We start from the raw sequence: 20,138 nt of genomic DNA, 5'->3' as shown, positions 1-20,138 counted from the left end.
CTGATCTAAGCTCTTTTAATACACATCTCATTCTGTCAGTCCAACAGTCTGCATGACCATGACAACATCAGTCAATGAGGAATTCAATGTTGTTTTTGCCATATTGAATTCTATTAATCTGCTTTCAGGAACTTGTGTCTGTTCCTTTCTATATGCATTCTTTTGCCACACCGGTAAGGTTCAGTTTTGTTTTCGCCCCTGAAACGGCATGTCCCCAATGGAGATTTATAGGTGATAAAAGGTTTAAAACAAATTAAGAGCTATCAATTGTATTCTTTTGAAGTCATTTCTAGAAATCAGAATACTTTAAGGAAAGTATGTCTCTAGTTATGTAACTTTTTTAGTCATAAATTATGTGGGTGTAAGTGCCATTACCCCAGGGATAGGTTGTGGCTTGGAACTGGGTGCGAGAGATGAATCAGATAAAGACAGGGGTGAAAGGTGGAATTATGAATCCATTGACATAGCAAATTGAAAGGGGAAGATAAGAGTCATCTTCAAAAATAAAGTCGGGTCAGGTTATGGCAGGGATGGGAGTCACGCACAGGGCAAGGAGGAAAGCAGACAAGTACATGCACAACACTTGAAATATGCTCGCTGTGCCCAAGTCAGCAAACCCAGAGAAAAAGAACAAAGCCAATGCCTAAAAATACACCCAAGAAAGTATAAAGAGGAGAAGGGGCTGTAGCTCAGGGATACAGCAGATGCTTTGCATGCAGAAGGCTGCAAATTCAATCCTTAGCACCTAGAGCGGGAATGGGGGACCCAGAATCATAGAGTTGGAAGAGACCACAAGGGCCATCGAGTCCAACCCCCTGCCAAGCAGGAAACGCCATCAGAGCACTCCTGACATATGGTTGTCAAGCCTCTGCTTAAAGACCTCCAAAGAAGGAGACTCCACCACACTCCTTGGCAGCAAATTCCACTGTCGAACAGCTCTTACTGTCAGGAAGTTCTTCCTAATGTTTAGGTGGAATCTTCTTTCTTGTAGTTTGGATCCATTGCTCCGTGTCCGCTTCTCTGGAGCAGCAGAAAACAACCTTTCTCCCTCCTCTATGTGACATCCTAGGGCTGCCCAGATGTTGTTGGACTCCAATTTCCATCACTCTGAGCCAGCAAGGCCAATGTCAAGGATGGGATTAGCAGTCCTGGAACATCTGGAGAGCCAGAGCTCCCACTCTGCATCAAAATGTACAGCTGGAAAGGAGTCCTGTCTGAAACCCTGGAGTTATTGCCAGACATTGTAAACAATATCAACTCCATCTCAGTGTACGGTGCTTTTTGTTTTAATTTTGAATTTTACTGGTGCCATCCCCGTCATAACATTGCTACCCTGTACTGCTTTTATTGCTGCACAGTATACTTTATGGATTGGTACTTAGGATAAAAATGACCACAGCACAATAGGATTTTTCAGTGAGGAAACTTTCAAGATTTATTAACAACTCATGATTTATTGGATCCAATTATGTGCATATACAATTTTTCCTACTAGCAATACATTTTTATCAGAAATCCTTCATTTTGATTACACATTATACAATAAACAAGGCACTAAAATGTACACCTAGTAGTCATCTTATTATGAATTCTTTGCTTGACTTTAGTCTCTTCCTGATGAAAATAAATATTATTAAACAGATCCTGCACCAAAAAATTCCATCATGAAACTAAGTTATATAATAAAGATCTCCTAATTCCTTAAATACATCTATATGAAGTACAAGGTCACAGTTCTGTAAACCAAATGGAGCAAAAATCCATTATTTGGAGGTGGGGGCAGTTTTCAGTATTTTCCACAATGCAGTTTAGTAAATTAATCTGCTAGAAGCAGAAACGGCTTTGGTACTAAATTAGAAGAGCTCATAGATTTCTGCACATAGAGATGTGTGTGGGAGACTTTGAAGTAGTAAGCTCCCCACTTAAGTGGCTGATCCCAAGAAGGACTACATGAATCTGCAGAACACGTGATCCAACCCAAGTCAGAACCACCCAGATCTACACTGTAGGTGAAGTAAGAGATCATGACTGGCAGGTTTAACTTTGGTCCCCGTCTGAAATAGGAAGGTCAAGTTAAGAAGGGCCACTTGTTCCCAAAGTATGTTTTATCTCTCCAATAAGGAATACCCAGTAAGCAGAGGAGGGGATTGTTCTATTTGCCTAGATAGTGGGCCAACACACGACAAACTATTGGGTCCCCTGTATCAATCTACCCAGTGTTAGTTTTACTACACTTCAGGTACAAACGTGGGGCAAAATTCTCATTTGTTTCAGCCTGGCCAGAGGTTTACGTGGGCAGAGGAGCTCGGCTCATGCGGCTAACCACTGAGTCTGTCTTGCTGGGTCAAACTGCATCTCAGCTAGAAAAAAATTTTGCAGGACTCGACTCACCGCTTGAGAAGCAGAGTTCTAAACACGTATTTTACAATGGCCAGGAAAGAAAACTAAAGCTTGGTTGTTTGTGGAAAAACAAACCTGCACCACAGAACTCTTTTGAGTATAGGAGCGAACAATATTCTATATACTTTAAAAACTGTAATTACACCGTCAACTTTAAAGCAGTTTATTTAGGAGTATTCCACCTGATATCAGCAACAATACCCTGAACTTTATGTCTCACCACTGCAAGGCTGCATTTCAGAATATGAACACGAATTGTTACCATCAAGAGTATACTGGAGAGTATGAAAGTAAAACGAGCCTGCAACAAAATGTTGTGACTCTCTCTCTCTCCTACCTGCAGCCCAGAATGTTGTAAGCCTTTAAGGACCCTTATAAGGGTTCCACAGCAGCAGTAGAGTACAATAAGCCTCAATCTTCCCTTTTCCCACCTACTTAAAAATAAATTCTGCCTACTTATCTGTGGATGCCCTACTAGAAGTAACTTGCTTTGCTTTTAGATTTATACACTAGATTTTTCAAGTACAGTACCAATTTATTTACCATATTTGCAGATCACATTTAATAGATGCCACAGCACTCCCAGTTGTGAATTTTTTTCATATTTTCAATATGTACCTTAGATTTGCAGAATTGCTTCCAAAAGCACACTGAAGTAGTACTAACCAATAAAAAGAAGTCCTAGGCATTGTTGGCGGTGATAAAGCTGTATAAGCTAATCTGCATTGCGAGAGTACACAACAGGGATAGCGGACAGAATCCAACAGGCCTGGAGTACCAGCAAAAAAGTTTCACTTGCATATTTCACCTTGCTTAGGGTACAGGTGTGGCGTTAATGGAGTTTTGGAAATGATGTGATGGATTTAATCACTGAGGACACCGACAGCTTATGGCGACAGCACCCGTTTAACGACAACATACTCTGTTTCTACATTTAGGCTTCATTTTCTTGGGCACAAGAAAGGGCATCCATACACACCCAACCCCTCCCCCCCCAAATCTTGGCAAGTGGGGATTCCACATGTTGGCCTTGCTACTTGAGAAAAGGTGCAAGCGTTGGGGGGACTCAGCCAACTAGATGAAACAATGTTGAGAACTACTCAGGTAGTAAACTTTAGGACCACTCCCTGGTAGTTCTTCTGTGCCTAGCTTGCTCTCTCTGCATTCATCCCGTGGGGTTCGCAGACATAGCTGTCAACTTACAGATTTGAAAATAAGGGACCAGCAGGCTCGAAAATAAGGGATCAGCAGCCAAAATAAGGGATCAACAATTACTTTTATAAAATTCATATTTTGTTGCGTGCAAATGGCTTTAGATGCCTATTAGGTCCATAAATTACCATATAGCATATATTCAACACCAAAAAACAGCAACAATTTGTTGCTGACAAAGGACAGCTGGACATAGAAAGGGCCCCATTATGTTCAGTAGCTTATTTAAGAGACATCGTCAATAAGGGACAGCAGCGGGACACAGCGCTGGAATAAGGGACTGTCCCGCCAAATAAGGGACGCTTGACAGCTATGTTTGCAGATGGGTATGGAAACATGGTAGACTCGGCACCAACCCTGGAAAAGAATCTACCACTTAAACACTCTTCCGTACACCCTTTCCACCACTCCGTTCCTAAAATGCAGAATTCCATCCTCCCTATCCGCCAAACTGTTGTTATTTCTTCTCCCTGATCTCTTTAGACTCTTATGCCAAATTGCCCGCATTACTGACTCTCACCATCCATCCCTGGGTTGGCAAATACTTGGCCCACCCATAATTAAGAGGTGGGGTGGGTGATAGAGCCTGTCATTTATGGCCAGTGCTTAGAGGTTTTGTCTGGCATTACCATTATATATTTAAAGCAGGCATGTCCTGTATAACTAGGGCACATTGCTCAAACACAGCACATTACAGAAACCCACACAGGCAAGCAGGACGTTGGGGTGGGAGGAGAAATACTCAACAAACAGCTATTTGAAAATTTGACAAGTGTTAAATATTAAGGATCAGTCATGAAAATGGTATATAAGCATTTCAGCAGGCCTAAATAATCTTGTGACCCATCAAACAAAACGCAGCTCACTAATAAGCCTCCCGTTTTTGCTGCTTACACAGAACCACAGAAATGGGGGCACCTGAAGCACATGGCAAGTCACGGCATCTGGCTAATCGCTGCAGTCAGCCTCATGGGTCATGAGTTGCAGAGACCTTAGTTGAAATCTGCCATGATGTTAAGAAGCCTGAAATATACATGGACTTAAAGAAAAAAGTTATGAGTTATGATTCTGAATGGCTAAATAAATTAAAAATCGACACACAGAGAAGTTCACAAGAATGCACATTTAACAATGATCTAACTGTAATTTTGTTAGGATATTTAAATGTCTCCACCAAATCACAGAAAGAACCAATTCTTAAATTTGTTAACCTCCATCAGATTTATCATAGCTCAGAATTATAAACTGCAAGCCATTCCATATATTTAAAGTTGGCTGATTAAATGTATGGTACAGTCCGATATTACTCAGGCCTAAGTTCTTTATGATGCAATCCTGTACATCTGCTCAGAACAGTCCCCTTATTCCTACATGCCTGCCCAAATCGTAGTCCTGTTACAAGAACTAAATCCCAAATGAAGGGGCATAGCATTGCACATAAGAGGGATTTTGTCTTGTGTTTCTTGAACAGGGCCTTTTTGCGTCTCATGGCAAACTACTTTTAAAACAGAGGGGAATTTCAAAAGCAGCTTGTGGTATGGCGCAGGGCCCGGGAGCTTTAAAGGAAAAACCCTAAAAGGCTTGCCCAATCCCTTAGGGGTGATTAGGTAGCTTTCTGATTCTTGGCCTTACTTTATCCGGCATGGTAGATGAGACTACCAAACTTTTCAGGCCAATGGGCATACTTGGAAAATGGAGACAGTGCTCTGCGCACCAATCACATAAAGGCTGTGTGGCGTGTGGCACAAAATGACCACCACAGCTAAAAGAGCAGGAAAAAAGAAGAGCCCCTCAAAATGGTGTGAGAGCCCTGCCTCCCAATCGGGGGGGAAACCAATGACATTGGCCACCACCACATTTACGCAGAGACAGAAGCTCTTTGCCCCTCTCCTCTGACCAGGAACTGAACATGAAGAGCAAACCGTCTCTTGTGGGTTTTTAAGGGACATTTTACGAGGACCTTGAACGGGTTCCACAGGAGGTACTGGTGGGCATACTGGTGTCTGTGGGTGACACATGGGCACCCCTGAGAATTCTACAGTGGTGCCTCGCAAGACGAAATTAATTCGTTCTGTGAGTCTCTTCGTCTAGCGGTTTTTTCGTCTTGCGAAGCAACCCTATTAGCGGCTTAGCGCTATTAGCGGTTTAGCGGCTATTAGCGGCTATTAAAGGTTTAAGGGATTAGCGGATTAGCTGCTAAAAGGCTATTAGCGGTTTAGCGGCTTAGAAAAAGGGGGTGGGGAGCGAAAAAAAATCTCAAGACTCGCAAGACATTTTCGTCTTTTCCATAGGGAAATTCGTCCTGCGAAGCGCATCGGAAAACGGAAAACCCTTTCGTCTAGCGGGTTTTCCGTCTTGCGAGGCATTCGTCTTGCGGGGTACCACTGTACTTGTAAACCTTTCTATATCTCTTCACCGTATTGTTCAGGTCTCTAATGTCTATTTTCAGAACACTTGTCTGAATATTGATGAGGCTTTGGGTTATTTCCACCACGCCCCACCATCTCATTCATATATAGTTGTCCCTTGACATTTCTCAGTTCTGTATACTGTACTTAAAGAAACAAATACGAAGATTTTAAAAAATACAGTCCTATTAAACAAAAAACAGATTATGGACCATCATATAAAAAGTTGTTTCACAATAATCAAACATTAAAATGGAATAAAGAAGCTGAACCCCACATGAAAAAATATTGAAAAACAAAAGTCAAGAATGTGTACCCTAAAACTGATAGCAACATCTCAAAAAGGCGATATTGAAACTGGGCAATGAGAAGAGGAGATTCTGATTTGTTGAGCAGAAACTGGTCCATTAAATTTTAGATCAAGCTTCCTCAACCTCGGCCCTCCAGATGTTTTTGGCCTACAACTCCCATGATCCCTAGCTAGCAGGACCAGTGGTCAGGGATGATGGGATTTGTAGTCTCAAAACATCTGGAGGGCAGAGGTTGAGGAAGCCCCTTTTAGATGAACTAGTATTTTAGACAATAGAAAAGGCTTGTATTTCTCTTTGTTCATACCAGATCAATTAATCAGGGCTGTGTGTATTTGCAACTCAGCACATGTGCAGAAAAGTAGCAAAATTTTGTATTGAACAGAGTTCAGAATTCTCAGCATGCCTTTAAAAAGAGGTCCTAGCCCTTATCACGAAAAATATAACTTTGGTGTGTGGAGAATGCATGGTGAAATTTCTAAAGTAGGGGGGCAATTTAATATGAAGCACCAGGAATCAGGTGGCGGAACATCTGTGCTTTGCTGTAGCTCATTCCTTCTACCCCAGATTACAGCCGAAACAAAATGAATTGTACACACTAAAAAAATACAAGGCACAATTCATACATCTCACAGTATCTAGATTTTCTTCTTGCAGAATTTGAATGAGGAATTCATACAGTTCTATATCCAATATACCAGGAAACTACTCTATTTAGGCAAAAGCAAAGAGGATGAAATGTTGAGTTCTACATATTATCTAAATAATAAGAATATAAATGACAGGGAAGGGGGAAATTCAAGGGAGAGAGTGAAATAAATCTATTTAACATGGTAACACTGAACAGAAGACATAATAGGAATTAAAAAGTAAATGATAAAGTAGTATTTTAAAAGTTCAGAATTTAGAACATGAAAGAAATGGAAATATCTCAAGACTGGCAGCAAAATTGCAGTGCAACTTGTGTCCCTCTCCACCGAAAAATAGACACAGGAGCAGCAGTTGAAAAAAACTCCACTCTGAAGTGCTGAGAAACTGAGGCTCATTGAAAAGGGAAATACTATGGAGGATGGAGAATGTTATCTGGGTGCTAAGCAAAACCTAATGTCTCGTTGTAAATGAGGTCCTTAGCTGCTCTGCCTTAGCTATAGAGATGTCCACATGGGTGACCCCTCTTTTACAGGTAGTAGTTTGTGATAATTTTGGCAAGGGCAACTTGCCATGCAGAGGTGAGAGCACATGCACCTTCTGAAATTCCCAGTTGCACACAGGAACAGGAGCCCCATTCTAACTTGGACCAGACAACCCTAATATGTACCAAAGACACCAAAATGAGTAGGCAAATGAGAAGTAGTCTAACATTTCCCCTCAAAATACTTTCAAAAGGGCTTGTGATTTCCTGAGGCTTGGGGCTGCAATTGCTCCCTCGTTTTCTATTGGATTACGCTGGAACCTCCATTTATTTTTGTAGTGGTTTGAATTCAGTATTTAAGCTCTACACATGCATTAACTAACATAATTATTTTCCCTTTGGAAAATTATTTAAAATACTAAGTTATAAAGTCATTTAAGAACCACAAAAATCTCCACAGTATAAGCACAGCCCTCTTTCCAGTTATCTTCCCATTCCCTTTCCCCATACTTCTGATAGTTTCTTGTTTGCCTGGGAATCTGTTAACTGTGAACCAGTGTGCACTTTGTAAGATGTTCAATAAGATCTGCTCAACAGTTTGAACAGAGCTCCTCAATAAGAAGTTGCACTAAAAGATACATTACCAAAATACACAAATTTTGTTTTTCCAGAATGAACCTATTTATACCCGGTCTTATTTGTCAAAGGAACGCACCAGAAAAGACCTGAAGCGACTCAATTTCTTTGAGCTTGATTCTATTTGAGAGGAGTGAGGTAGAGCAAGGATTTCATGTCAGCATGTAAATGATCTGCACCTATGAATAGTAGATCTCCATCTCATTCCCCAAGTTGGTATTTCAGCACACCATCCTATCAACAGGAAAAAGAGGAAGCCTTTATGGCTAATTCTGTGCAGTGCGCATGTGCAGCACCATAAACCATGCTCATCCCCTTTAGTTAATTCAGAGTAATTCCCACCACTGTACTCCGAACTCACAATTATATAGTATTTAAAATCTCAACTCTAGCCACCCCCATGCCCTGGAAGACAGGAGGAAAAACTCCTTACCCTTTTCCTTGACATACCAAGATGGGAGTGCTGAAAGCAATGACAAACGTATGGCGCTTCACCAACATTCAGCAACAAGCTTGTACCCTTAGTGTGGGAACCTTTGGTCCTCCAGTTGCTGCTGAACTACAACTCCCATCAGGCCTAGCAAGCATGGCCAATGACTAGGGATGATGCAAGTTGTAGCTGCAATGTCTGGACACTCAAATGTTCCTTATACCTGCCTGAAAAATTGACTATGCCTCCCCCTACTTTACTGGTAACCCTCTGGTACTGTAAATATAAAAGAGGGGCAGCTCTGATCCACTCATGCTAGTTTTGCAACAGATTTGACAGCACTCTTAAGTAGCTCCAGGTCTCTGTCTTAGAAGCATCTGAAAAGATTTACCTGTAAATCCAACTGAAAACCACCTGAAGCCCAATGAACACAGCAAGATTGCCCCATTTTGAGAAGAAGAGAAAGCTAATATCACCATTTGCACTTATTAGTCATAACTGCCAAATCTACATATGAAATCGTGGAAATTCATGGTTGCTGCTTCATTAAAACAGAAACAAGCCTGCTTCTCCTTTGTCACGTACTTAGAGGGTGGTGGGTTCTCTCAGTCCCTTGCCTCCCCATCAAAGATGAAAACTCTTCAAGAGCTCAGTCACACAATGTGATGCTCAATGCGTTTGCCAGTTACCCATTCAAGGAGCCACAGCCACCCCCTGTGTGGCGGCAGAATTATATGCATTTGCCATGTGCACTCATTACATTTTTACAGGGACTTGCATGTAAAAATGCAATGTGTTTAAATAGCCCCGAGTTACACAGTAAATCTACACTTTAACCTCCTTACATTTGGCTGGTGCTCACTTCAGATCCCTGGCTCATGTGGACTAGGACCAAGAGATAGGTGCAGTACGGAGAGGGTGATCCTGTCATGCAAACAAACTGGACCCGCATCGTACTAGATGGACGGGTGGCTCCTTCCTGACATGACGAGAAGCCAAACAAGCTGAAATGAACCAAACGGAGGGGTGCCATTTATCCAAGTGATGCTGCAATCCTGTATACACTTACTGTGGAGTACACGTGCGCAGCTGCAAATCACACACAATGGTAATTTTCTTGATGCCTTCTTCAACCGCAGAAAAGTGGCCAGACAGTAGTAATTTTGCCCTAAGTTATATAGCTGGCAGGTGAGCCATACCCTATAGTGCAAACTGAGTGCAGCGTCATTAATGGTTAGGGACAGGAGAGAAATGTGGTGGTGGTGAACTTCCCTTGTGGCCAGAGAGCTAATCAATTGTTTGAAAGCTTTCCATGCCCTCTTCTGAAGCTGTTCCTGCTATAATGCTGCCCTTTCCCCACATTCTATTAATAAACGGAAAATGTATTATGTCCTCTGGCTCAGTGATGCAGCTGAGTCACTGCGCATCTGCTAGCAGCCCCACCTCAACAAACAATTATGGAGGATAAGTCAGAATTCTTGCTTCTTGGAAACAAATTTAAATTTCAGACTTGAAATAAAATACTAAAATGCCCAGCTACGTTATCTGCTGTTCAGAACTTTCTAGACAAAAAGTGTGCGCCACAGGATACGCCTACTGACTTCCTGTGTGTATAAGGGGATGCTCCAAAAATGATAATAGTTGAGTTATTGGGCTTAAAAAACAACAAATAGATACCACATTTTTCTTAGCTCTTCCTTAATGTTTGTTCATGGCCTAGTGGGAAGGCATTCTCTCAAACTAAAAATACAAAACTAGCAGAACTGAACCCCTCCTCATTCTCAGTGACGCCAGTCCATTTTATGGCTGGCTGCTGCCTTCTCTAGGGCGAATTAGGGAACGGTCTGTTGAAAGATGAGACGGGCCACTCTTTTGTAACAGTTTGAAGTTTCCGCTCCCAGTACATTTTTTTTTTGTTGAGCACCTCCATCTTGATTCTGTGCTCCTCTTCCGCCATCTCACACTCCCGCTCGATCTGCTGAATCTTGGCCACGTGGACCTCGTTCATCTGGATCAGCTGCAGCTGCAAGATGGACATTTGCTGATGGTGCTCTTCTTCATGCATCTTTTTCAGGTCGCTTTCCTGGGCAGCTTTACTTCTGAAATTTTTACTGCCTGTTATTCTGACTGCTGAACAGGAAGGCTCCGATTGCGAGGTTCCTTCGCATACCTGGAAATGTACAAGATCTTTGTCTTCATCGCACAGTTCTCTGTTTATAACGGTGAAAGGTTCTGGGGAAATAAAATAAGAAATATGACCATTATAATAATTTTCAATTTTTTCCAACCCAAGAGCCAGTTTGGTGTGGTGGATATAGTGTTAAACATACATTGGGAGACTTGAAGCCCAAATTGAAGAAGAAGAAGAAGAAGAAGAAGAAGAAGAAGAAGAAGAGGAGGAGGAGGAGGAGGAGTTTGGATTTTATATCCCGCCTTTCACTCCCCTTCAGGAGTCTCAAAGCAGCTAACATTCTCCTTTCCCTTCCTCCCTGACAACAAACACTCTGTGAGGTGAGTGGGGCTGAGAGACTTCAGAGAAGTGTGACTAGCCCAAGGTCACCCAACAGCTGCATGTGGAGGAGCAGAGACGTGAACCCAGTTCACCAGACTGCAAGACTACCATTCTTAACCACTACACCACACTGGCTCTCAGCTATCAATGTCATTGACTCAGCTATCAATGTCAAAGTGCAAGTAGATAAATAGGGACCGCTCCGGCGGGAAGGTAAACGGCGTTTCCGTGTGCTGCTCTGGTTCGCCAGAAGCGGCTTAGTCTTGCTAGCCACATGACTTGGAAGCTGTCTGCGGACAAACGCCGGCTCCCTCGGCCTATAGAGCGAGATGAGCGCGCAATCCCAGAGTCGGTCATGACTAGACCTAATGGTCAGGGGTCCCTTTACCTTTACTATCAATGACTGGGTGGTCACTATCTTCAGCTTAACCACTTTATAGAGCTGTTGCAGTGAGGATAAGCTAGGATAACCCCATGGGCTCCATCTTGACAGCCTTGGAGGAAAGATGGCATATCAATGTGATTTTTAAAAATGACAGTAAATTACTGCACAGCCAAGCTTGCGTCATCTTTCCCTGAAGCAGATTCAGGACACTGGACATTGTGACAGCATTAAACTACAAGCACTACCATTATAGGGTGGAAGAGGAATGGGCTTTCAGAGTTGAAGACAGTCTGAAAGAGGAACGGCTGCCCTGGGTGTGTAGGCATCCCTCACTTCCTCTCTGGTGCACAGGTATGGGTAAAAAATGTTTGGCCAGAGAAAAAGACGAGGAAAAGGAAATTCGGCTCTCTTTAAAGCTCTACCCTTTGCCTCCACCGTCAAGGCTTTTCTCTGAGAGTAGCTCTATAGGGGCCTTCACAGTTAGGATGACTGACACCATGTTGAACTTTGTAGAGTACCTCCAAGACACAGGAGGTTTGATATGATCTTTCACTTTCCTCAGAGGACTGGAGGCTGCCTGGGCCACATGCCTTTTGAAGGCCCTCAAGCACCTCAAAGCACAAGATTATCCCCCGCTCCAAAGTTCAGAGTGGGGGGCTTGAATTCAGCAGGCTTGAGAAAATAGGGAGGAATGCTCAGAGTGGCCTCTTGGAGTTCACCCAAGATGTCTTTTGAAGTGCTTGTATTGAAAGAAGCAGGCAGGGAAGAGAACAACAGAACTACAATTCATATCCTCCTGCTAAAAGGTCTCTTTCAACTCAAGGATTTATTTTGAGATGCTATAACCCACAGCTGGGCAACCTGCGGCTCTTCACCTCCTTTGGTGCAGCCTTGAAGGATGTAGAAACAGATTGGGACAGAGCACAGGTAGGTTTTTTGAAAAAAGGAAGATGACAGCATTGGCCACAGCACAGATTTGACTCTTTTCACTGAGCTCACCTGCTCCAGTCCATAAGTAGCTTGCCCTATAGAAAAGGAGAAGGCTTACTGTCCTTGAAACAGGTGTTTTTGTACGCAAAGCTTTGCAAAAAGTTTCTCAACTTGCAAAAAAGGGAGGGGGTTAGAAGCATGAGGGAATGGAGAAGTTGTGGGTAAAAAAGCCTTTCAAGAAGTGCTGAACTGCACTGAGGTAGCAAGGGTTGGGGTGTAGAGGACAGAATCTTTTGCTCATCATACTTATTGCAACGTTGCTGGAGGAGAAACAAAGCAAAACAGATTCTGAGGGTAAGAAACAGGTAGAAAACATAAAGTGTGGTGTGTTGTAATTAAGAAGAGCAAGGATTTTGACAGGGGAGAAACAGAGCTGAGGTTATTTTTGCTTTCCACCTTCCTTCCTTCCCTCTGAAACTCCAGAACATTGAACCAATGTTATTAGAAATACCAATGGTATTAGAAATCTCCAAGTGTAATTTGCTTTTTGCTCGGGACAGCTGTACCCCCATCCCTTGTCCTGGCTATGTGGATGCTCTGTGGACTCCATGGAAGGGTGTGTGACAGGTGTGGATCCTCTTTGATGGCGCTTTGCACTCCTGTGTCTGCTTGGGATGCACACTCATGTCTGCAACAAATGCTTTGATGTTTCTGTTGGAGTACGGTACTTTGGCATCAGTGATGCATGAGTACGAGGTGTCGTGAGGGGTCCCAATCTGTGTGTGTCTGAGGCGCCACTGTGCCCACGTGTGTTACTTAACGGTGTCCGCCTAGGGTGTGTGCTTTTCTTGTGTTGGGTCATGCATGTGGTGGGCAGAGCAGTGGTCCTTGCTGGGAGCTGTGTGAAGATTGGCTGATGCAGAAAGGTTGCTAGGGGCACCTACACTTTGTAGCTTCTGCTGTCTTCATGGCCAAGCCCAGTGACTGTTCCACTGGTGGGTTGACTGATATCCATACTTTGCACTGCTTTGCTGGTTGGCAGCTTTGCCTGTGTGCCAGCCACAGTGGCTCCTTGTGAACTTGCATGAATGGGACTGAATGAGAGAATTAAGGGATGGTGTACGAATGGGAACCCTGCCCAGGCTTTGGTCCTGCCACTGGTTTGTGGCTTCTGACCACGTTCCTCTGAGGAAATTGTGGTTGTTGACCACAAAGGGTTACTCTCTGCTGCTCCAACCTGTGGGCCTCCCACAAATGGATACAAGCATGTTTTTGATGTGTTAACTAAGATATAAACAGTTTGAATGGTAGGTATTATTTTCACGGCTGTACTGGAACAAAATGCAGTGGTCTTCAATGTTCTTACACCCAACCTAATTGCAACCTGAGGCTCACATAGAAACTCACATTTATGAAGGTTACTCTGAATTTATAGTCAAACCTCTCAAAATGGCTTAAAAATAAAATCATGATAACGTGAACTTGTTAAAATTAATTATCCCAAATAATTGGAAATGCATGCACACATATACCAGGCATGGGGTCAAATGGTAAGTTATAGGTGTTTTTTTTTATAAAAAAAGATTAATGTCTCATTCTCTTATTCCCCCCTATCATTCACCTTTTTCTTATCTTCAGGAGAAAAATGGTGCTGCTATGACACACCTGAGGGAAAGGGCACGATCCTATCAAGTGTCATGACTCACCAGTTAAATCCATATAGATTTGTGTTCATTTACTTATACTGGAAAAATCATAGCACCACAAGAGGTATCACCAGGTAAGCAAACTGCAAATTTTCTATCTACTTTTGGAATGTAAAGCTACGAGAATAGTTTACTGTAGATCACTAGAAAACAACTGTACCTTGGCTGGAGGCTTCTGGCTGATATTCAGAATCCTCTTCTGGCGGACTCTGTAAAAAGTACACCTGCTCAGGTACCATGCTGGCAATCTTCTCTTTCCCCAGGATGTGATTACTTAGAAGTGGACTAATGCTCCTTTTTACCTTGTCTCGCCTTTCATGTGCCATTATTTTCTTTGTCCGTGCTTTGATGTTCTCCCAGCATTTTTTCAGCTGCTTGAAATCTCGTAGGGATACACTTGGTTGAGAATTATATTCATGAGCAAGGGCTTGCCAGGTCCGTTGTTTCAGTGCAATAGTCCTCGCATCACTTTTTTTACACTCGAGTACATATTTGTATTTCTCAACTAATGCCAGCAACACACTCTTCTCCACTTCAGAGAAGTATTTGGCAGGTTTTATCACTTCGCTGTTTTGCATTTTCTTTTGATTCTCCAGAGTGCCAAAATAACCTATAAAAACAACAACAGACAGCTTACTTTTGCAAGCATGACTGATTTCACAGCAAATAACATTCTGCTCAGAAAATGTTCTTTTTCGTCACAAAAAAATGTTAGAATATTACACTATCATCAGTCAGTCAGTCAGTCAACACAATCACCAATAGCAGAGTTCAGGACAAACAAAAGTGCTACTTCACACAATTCAGAATTCCCTACTACACAGTGTTCAAAATTAGCCAGGCACCAGGCGCATAGAGGCCTGGGCACAACGGGAATTGCATGTCTGGGGATCATTGGGTCTGGACTGTTTTCACACACTATTACCGCATCTTACAGAATTCTATCAGTTACATTTTGTCTGCACAATCAGAATGAATTTCAGGAACCAAAATGCCTTTTTTCTGTGCAGCTGGAGCAGGAGCAGTGAACAATGTTGTAGTTAATTATTGCCGCTTGTCTTAAATTGCCCCACCCCACTGCCCTGCTCACAGTTGTGAAGAATATTCTTAAGTTATGAATGGTCCAGGTCACCATGAAGAAAAAGAGGTAAGAATAGGCCTATATATCTGTGGGTTGTCCCTGGATAAAGTGACTTTTCTTCTTTAAGTTCTCAAAGTGCTTAACCTAGCTCAAGGTTGTCATCTGAACAAGTCAAATGTTCAAACACAGTCAGTTCATCATTTGAAAAATAAGACTTTAGAGCCATCTTGCCCCCAAAGGACAACTAGACATTCTGTTTGGGCAACTGCAACCAGGGGTGCCAACTGGAATAAAATATTGGGGGGGGGGAGCCCAGGTAAGCCCTGCGCTGCAAAATTGATCACAAGACACAGTGCACGGACACCATTTGAATGGCAATGCCCAGTGCTATTTTTCTAGATATTTTATTGGGGATCTGGGGGAGCTGGCTGTAACCTGGGTTTAAGGAGCCTTTTGGCACCTAAGCTTATATATCTGAGTTTCTAACAGTGATAGCCCCTCAAAGCCACTAAGTTAGATGGCTTGAGAAAAGAGCAAGAGCTATCATTTCCTACTCGTTACCACGACAGCTAATTGGAACACCCCTGCGTAGAGGCAACATGCCTCTACGTGCCAGAACCAAACAGCAAAGGTTGGGCATCATCTTCATACTCTAGTTTATCCAATTAGTTATCCATATTGATAGCAGAGTGGCTATCGGGGTGGCTTTAGAGGGCTGAGGGATGCAAGACCTGATAGGGTAGGGGTGCTAACACGTTGTCACTGACCATAAAGAATGGAGATATGTAAATGTGATTTGGTAAATGGAATATGGTTTTTTGAATTCAGAATGACAGATAATGGGTCTCTGCTTTTTGCTGGAGTCCAGCCCATGTGGGAATTATTGGTAATGAGATGGCAGAAAGGAGAACCTTTGTGGGGTGGAAGTAACAGCTGACTATGTAGCATAGGATTGTTTGAGATACAGGGATGAAAGGGAACCTCCCCCTCACAAACTGAGTAACTTTGGGATTCGCTTTGGGTTTTGGTTTAACAATTATAACCGAGTAACAACATTATAGCCAGTAGGTAGCAATAATAGGGTTTCTTCTCTTGCTTTGCAGCACTAATAAAATCAAAGAACAACAATACAAGTATCCAGCTTCTTGACTTGATTGTTGCTCCTGTGCTGCAGATCCACGGTAGATCCATGGATCAAGCCATATCACTGCCAAAACTCTCTGCTAAGATCTTGGGAGCACACGATTGCAGTTCCAACAAACATACCTTAAAACCAGTCCATTATAATGGATTCATTATATCTCAGATAACTCTAGGCCAAATATTCTTGTGAAGCAGGAATGGTTAACTGCAAGGATGCCTACCTTTCAAATCCACAGGGTCCTGAAGAAGAAGTCTTGAAGATTATGATTAATAAAAGACAGGAAATTTCATTGTAAGTACCTCTCTCTCTCTCTCAACACTTAATTATGTATCCTGTTAACCCCTCAAATATTGCCCCACACTCAAAAACATGAAGGGAGTAGGGGATCATCCTAAATTGCATTATGCATTTCCCATGTGCATATTCAGCAAAAGAAGCAATTCCCTGCATTAATAAGGATAATTCACAATACATTTCAGTTTATAGGTTGATCTGTATGCATGTTTACTTCCATATATGTTACCTCAGAGTAAACATGTGTAGATCAGCCTTACTGAAGCTAAGCAGGCCTGGCTCTGGTCAGTGCCTGCATAGGAACAAGGCAAACATTGCTTTGGCTTCTGTGACACAAGAAGGTCTGGAGAAGGTACATACATAGGAATGTAAACGTACAAATGACTTCTTGAAAACGCCATGGAAGGCCACAGAATCTATAGAGGGATAAGCGCAGGCTCTTCTGCCACAACAACCCCAAGATGTACAGAGATGGGGAAAGCTATGGTCCGCCAGGTGTGCGTGAACTGCAGCTCCCATCAGCTTCCGCCAGTAAGACCAATGGCAAGGGATTGTGGGAGCTGTAGTCCAGCAACATCTGCAGCGCTACAGGTCGCTCATCTTGCCTGCGCTTGGGGGTTAGCCAGGCTCCAAATGGTGTTTTTGAGATCACTTCATTTGAAATGGCAAAAGCTGGCAGAAAGCTGGCAGCGCGGAGATGTATATCCCATAAACACCCCTTCGGTCTTCCCTCATCAGGATTTTACACAGGGAAGCAACTGAAACAGCCACAGCGGACTGCAATATTCTCAATCTTAATTCTAAATATTTACAAATGCTGCCACCAATCTAGAATGCCTCATCTAGCCCAACTTCGGTAATCAAAAATCCTTAAAAAGCGCAATGCTATCCACGTTTACCCATGATCGGGGGTTTCGCCCCCAGACGAGGGAGTGTAGAGGACTGCAACCCTGCACACACTTTGCCCGAGAGCAGACTTACTCCGGAGTAGACGCAGGCAGGGCTGCACAAGTTACACGCGACGATGTTGCGCCACAAGGACCGGGGGGTGGGGAACAAAATGACCATCTGTGGCCCAGCGAGCCTTTCCCCTTAGCAGAGAAATACAAATTCCCTCAACCTGTTACACATCTGGGGAGGCATCCTGGCCGCTTTTCTGGAGCAAAGAGGTTCCAGAGCATTTTCCTGGGAAATAAACACCATTTTACACATGCATTTTAAACACACGCACACGCACAATTACCAGGCTTTGGTGGACCACGGCCTCCTCCTCGGGCTTCCTCCCCCTTCTTGCTTTTTCCTGGATGCTGCCGGGTTTTCCTCTCTATTTTGGAGAACAGGAAAGCACAGATCCCAGCCTGACAAAGGACGCCCCGCCACCCACTGAATGCGCATCGGCGGCTGCAGGTTTGCAAATGCAGGCGCGCAAGCGGCGGTTCAGACAATAACGAGCAGCGCTCATCTTGCCGTTGCCCCGGCGGAGGGGAGAGAGATAATCCCCGTAACGTGTGGATAGATACGGGATCGGCCTCCAATCCCAAAGGGCAGCGCAACAGCCCCTGCTCTTAACAAAAGCCCCACCATTAATTGCCAATCTCTCCCTGCCTCCCTCCCTCTCCGCGGCTGGGTTTAGAGAAGGCGGGATCCGTGTCGCTTCCACCTTCCTCCCCTTCTTCCCCGACCACTAAACCACTCCCTCCTGCTCTTCCCAAGTTCCGACGCGGGTCTCAAAGCGGCGGCCGCCAAGCGAAGCGAGCGCCCCGGGTGGAAACGTTGCAATCCCATAATTTCGCGCTCGGGGCACGAAGCGAAGGCGAGAACAGATGTGTGCGTGCGTGTTATGCATGCATGCATGCGAAAGCTGACAACAAGCGCTGTTTTCTCTCCCCGCCCCGCTGCACTAAAGACAGAAGGCTTCCTTCGTTCTTATTTTTTGCAAGACTCAGAGCAGAGAGTGACCGAATGGCGCCGCTCCCGCTTCTCTCTGGAAATCCAGTCCGGGTTTTCCGACCCGGCAGCTCCGCCGCGGCTCCGGCCGGGAAAAGTGGGCGGGGCGCACACTGCGCATGCGCATTGTCACTTGCGTGGCGACAGCCCAAGAGGAAGGTTGTCGGCGGCGGCGGCGGCGGGCTCTGTGAGTAGCTTGAAGGAGGCGAGGCGGGTCGGGGGCTGGCGGTGCACACCCGGGGGTTGCCTTCGCGAGGGGCTCGCCTGCGGAGGGCCTGCCTTTGGCGGCGGAGAAGTCGGAAGAAGAGTGCGGAGCGGCTGTTGCTGGTGCTGTATTATGTATACTCCGCCTTTCCCCCCGACAGGGACTCGAGGCGGCGCACGGGGGGAAGTAAGAACCATTTCCCCCTCCGGATATGGACGAGGAATCACCTCTGAGCGTTGGCTGTGCTGGCTGGGGACTGGTGGAAGTTGGAGTTTAGCTCTCTATGGGGAGGGCTAGGGAATCCCAAACTACAACTTCCATCGGTCCCCATTCAACAGATTGTTGCTGTTGTTGGCATATTTATATATGTCTCTCTGGAGGGCCGTGGGATACCCCAACTCTGATTTCTGCTCCATGCCCTCTTTCCTACAGTTGCTGGCTTCTGCAGAGTATTTTGCTTCCTTGCTTAATTATTTACCGTATTTTTCTCTCTATAGGACGCACCCGAACATAGGACGCACCTTGTTTTAGAGGGGGAAAACGAGAAAAAAAATTCTCCCCCTCTCTGCGCAGCACCCCTTCAGCAAAGCGGCAGGAGAAACGGAGCCCCTTCCATTTCTCCTCCCGCTTCGCTGAAGGGGCGCTACGCAGCTCTCCCTTTCCCACGTTGCCTTCGCCTTCAGTGAAGGCTATCAAAAATAGCCACCTGAAGCCTCCGGAGCACGGCGGAAAATCCCACTGCGCTTCTGAGGCTTCGTGTTGCTATCGCTGAAGCCAAGGAGCCTGCATTCGCTCCGTAGGATGCACACACATTTCCCCGTAATTTTTGGAGGGGAAAACGTGTGTCTTATAGAGCGAAAAATACGGTACTTATTCTTTTTTTGCAATTGCACTTGATGTAATGCACCCTTTCCCCGCAGTGAGCTCAAGGTGTCTGTCTTCCCTTCTCATGCGATCCTCACAACAACCCTGTGACGGTTGGTCAGGTTGAGAGTTGGTGTCCAGCACGAGGCTGCCCAAGTGGGGCTTTGTCTTAACGTCCTACTTGGACACACTCAACCCAGACTTCACCAATCTGGTGCCCTCCAGATCTTTTGGACTACAGTTCCCATCAGCATCAGCTGCTACCAGCAACTGCCTAGGACTGGTTTTTATTTATTTACTGCACTTCTATACCACCTTTTCTCCAAGGAGCTTGAGGTGGTGCACATAGTTCTTCTCCTGGCCCTTTTTATCCTCACAACAACACTGTGAGGTAGGTTAGGCTGAGAGTGTGTGACTGGCCCAAGGTCACCCAGTGAGATTCATGGTTGAATATCAGTCCATCAATCTTTATTACGGTCCAGAGATCCAACAAATCGTTACAAAGCAATGCACAATTCAGACAGCCTACCTCCAGGTTAAACCA

The 20,138-nt window shown here is 44.4% G+C and overlaps 1 protein-coding gene and 1 long non-coding RNA gene across 2 annotated transcripts; one reads left to right on the top strand and one right to left on the bottom strand.

The window, feature by feature from the left end:
• Positions 1–1,409: 1,409 nt before the first annotated feature.
• Positions 1,410–18,506, bottom strand: MSANTD3 (Myb/SANT DNA binding domain containing 3). Its single transcript, XM_083407990.1, has 4 exons — positions 17,810–18,506; positions 14,220–14,669; positions 5,995–10,758; positions 1,410–5,647 (listed from the first exon to the last, which is right to left on the bottom strand). Exons 2-3 carry the CDS (start codon positions 14,635–14,637, stop codon positions 10,349–10,351), a joined length of 828 nt encoding a protein of 275 aa, XP_083264116.1. The 5' UTR covers positions 14,638–14,669; positions 17,810–18,506; the 3' UTR covers positions 1,410–5,647; positions 5,995–10,348.
• On the top strand, positions 11,527–15,413 carry LOC310661713. The gene is made up of 3 exons (XR_014504093.1): positions 11,527–11,774; positions 13,992–14,133; positions 15,070–15,413. It is a non-coding gene; the product is annotated as an uncharacterized lncRNA (long non-coding RNA).
• Positions 18,507–20,138: the final 1,632 nt, after the last annotated feature.

This window comes from Podarcis tiliguerta (assembly GCF_965153285.1).
Source record: "Podarcis tiliguerta genome assembly, chromosome: 13".
In the NCBI taxonomy this organism is placed as follows: Eukaryota; Metazoa; Chordata; class Lepidosauria; order Squamata; family Lacertidae; genus Podarcis; species Podarcis tiliguerta.
The sequence above is the reverse complement of the archived record's forward strand: the minus strand, read 5'-3'. Positions and strand labels throughout refer to the sequence as shown.